Source organism: Nylanderia fulva, unplaced genomic scaffold (genome assembly GCF_048542155.1).
Source record: "Nylanderia fulva isolate GAGA-0341 unplaced genomic scaffold, ASM4854215v1 Scaffold500, whole genome shotgun sequence".
Lineage (NCBI taxonomy): Eukaryota > Metazoa > Arthropoda > Insecta > Hymenoptera > Formicidae > Nylanderia > Nylanderia fulva.
In genome coordinates this window covers 36,150-38,501 of record NW_028190589.1, presented here as the reverse complement: position 1 = coordinate 38,501, position 2,352 = coordinate 36,150, and the positions used below count along the sequence as shown (strand labels likewise).

The 2,352-nt window shown below is 39.8% G+C and overlaps 1 protein-coding gene across 1 annotated transcript; it reads left to right on the top strand.

The window, feature by feature from the left end:
* The first annotated feature begins 291 nt into the window (after positions 1 to 291).
* Positions 292 to 774, top strand: LOC146721305 (uncharacterized). The gene has a single exon (XM_085487168.1). It carries the CDS (start codon positions 292 to 294, stop codon positions 772 to 774), a length of 483 nt encoding a protein of 160 aa, XP_085343294.1.
* Positions 775 to 2,352: the final 1,578 nt, after the last annotated feature.

Here is a 2,352-nt window from a genome sequence, read left to right as displayed (position 1 = left end):
GCGTAGAGGTACACGCGGCAGAAGTAAGCTAGCATGGCTACGAGACGGACACGCGCAAAAGCATATAACTCTCTCTGTATCATATCGTGTAAGAGTAAGCAATAAAGACGTACATATACCTATATAAAAGGATACTACATTTGGCGACGAGGATAAGTCAAAAAAAAAAAAAAAAAAAAAAAAAAAGGAGAAGAGAGTTGAGACAAAGAGGATTAAGTCTAAGAAGAACATGGAAACGACAAATCTGCCGACATTCGACCCGAACACAGAAACGGGAAACGTATACCAAAGATGGACACGTTGGTTGAGGGCGTTCAAGCTGTTCCTGGTGAGCAAAGAATAGAAGACGACGAGAGAAAGAAAGCAATGCTGCTACATTATGCAGGATTCGATGTACAAGACATTTTCTACGCGATACCGGATGCGGAAGTGGTTGTGGAAGGAGAATCGCAATACACCAAAGCCGTGCAAGTATTGGAAGAGTACTTCAAACCGAGAATGAATACGACTTATGAGAGACACATTTTCAGAAATCTGTCTCAAGGTACCGGGGAAACGATGGTACAATATGTTTCAAGATTGCGACAGCAAGCGAAGAACTGCAATTTTGAGGACGCAGATACAGAAATCTGTGGTCAAGTGATCGAAAAGTGCCATTCAACAAAATTACGCAGACGTTTATTAGAAAAATGCGAGGTTAAACTGAACGAAGTACTGGAGATTGCAAAAAACAATGGAAGCCGTCTCGCTGCAGACGAAGGACATAGAAGGTGAAGCGGTGGCTCGCATAACAGACAGAAAAAAAACAGGTGAAGACGGGAGTGACGAAGACAACAAATAGCGTCGAATGTTATCGGTGCGGATATAAAGGACACAAATATACAAACGAGAAATGCCCAGCGAGAGAGAAGACCTGCAGTAAATGTGGAAAACAAGGACATTTCGCGAGGGTTTGCAAGACAAGGATGGAGACAACTGACAACAACTACAAAAAAAACGGACAGAAAAAAAGGGTTCGACGGGCCTCGACGAAGGACAGAAAGAAGAAAGAAGAGAAGAAGGAAGGGAGCACGCGTTGTTGGCCTGAGGAAGAGAAGAAAATCCACGCCGTGGAGGGGTAAATGTATCGACGCGGCGGTGGGAGGGGTCAATTTAAATCTATTAATAGACTCAGGCGCGTCGTGTAATATAATTGACGAAGAACATGGAGATGGGTGTAAATCGCGGGAATATTAAATGTACATCGGAACAAAGCGGGGCGATAGAAAGATATACGCATACGGACAAGAAAAAAGCTTTAAAATTGATAGGGGGAATTTCATTGCGAGGTTGAGGGGTGGAAAATAAGAAACTCGAGCGACATCTTAGTTTTTAAAGGTATAACGGAAGAGCGCTGTTAGGTTTTGAAACGGCTACTAAGCTAGGAGTTTTGCGGATAGGACCGGACATACGTAATATTAATAATTTTGAAAGTGAACAAGATTCAATTTTTTAGTAGGCATGGGTAAATTAAAAGATTCCAATTAACCACCGTATTCCCCTATTGCACACGGTTAGAGATTCCAGTTGAAATGCGCGAGAAAGGGGAAGACAAAGAGAAGCACTGATACTCCAGATATAATGAAAAGAAGTTGAAGGCCCTACCGAAATGGTGTCGCCCCAGGTAGTTCCTAGAAAGAAAAACGTTAGATAAGTTGTTGTGGACAGGCTAGGCGAAGAAATCCATTTAATCCGGGACGATATCCTTCCCTTATTTGAAGACTTTTAGACGTCATTAAGGCAATACCTTTGTTCCTGCGCTAGACTTAAAAAGGCAACCACCAAATAGAACTAGAAAGAATCGGAAAATACTCGACATTTGTAACAGATTCAGGCTTATTGATATAAAGATATGTTCGGAAATAAGCTGCGCTCCAAAATTTTTTCAGAGAATTGTTTAAAATCAATAGTAAGGATTGAAAGGAACAATAAACTTTATGATGATATAATCGTTTGTGAAAGACACAGAAGAACATATAGAAGTAAGAAAGTTTTAGAAACGATAAAGGATACGTAATCACTTTAAATAACATTCATTGGTGTTTTAGACCAATGAATAAAATTTAGGGATTTAAAATTTTCGGGAAATGGATATCACCGTTAGAACTAAAGTAGAACAGAGAAAAGTTTAGATAACCCTAAAACAATGGAGGAAATACCGTAGTTTTTCTTTCTATGACTACTATTAATTTCTGTGCGCAATTCATTCCTAATTTATCAACAATAAGTGAGCGCTCTACAGAAGAATTACAAGACCATGAGTAAGATTTGTATGGGAACAAGACCAGAAAGCGCATTTCAAATTGTAAAAAG

Bases quoted from the DNA above. Each gene is read 5' to 3' on its own strand.
- LOC146721305 (XM_085487168.1), top strand. From the start codon at position 292: ATGGACACGTTGGTTGAGGGCGTTCAAGCTGTTCCTGGTGAGCAAAGA.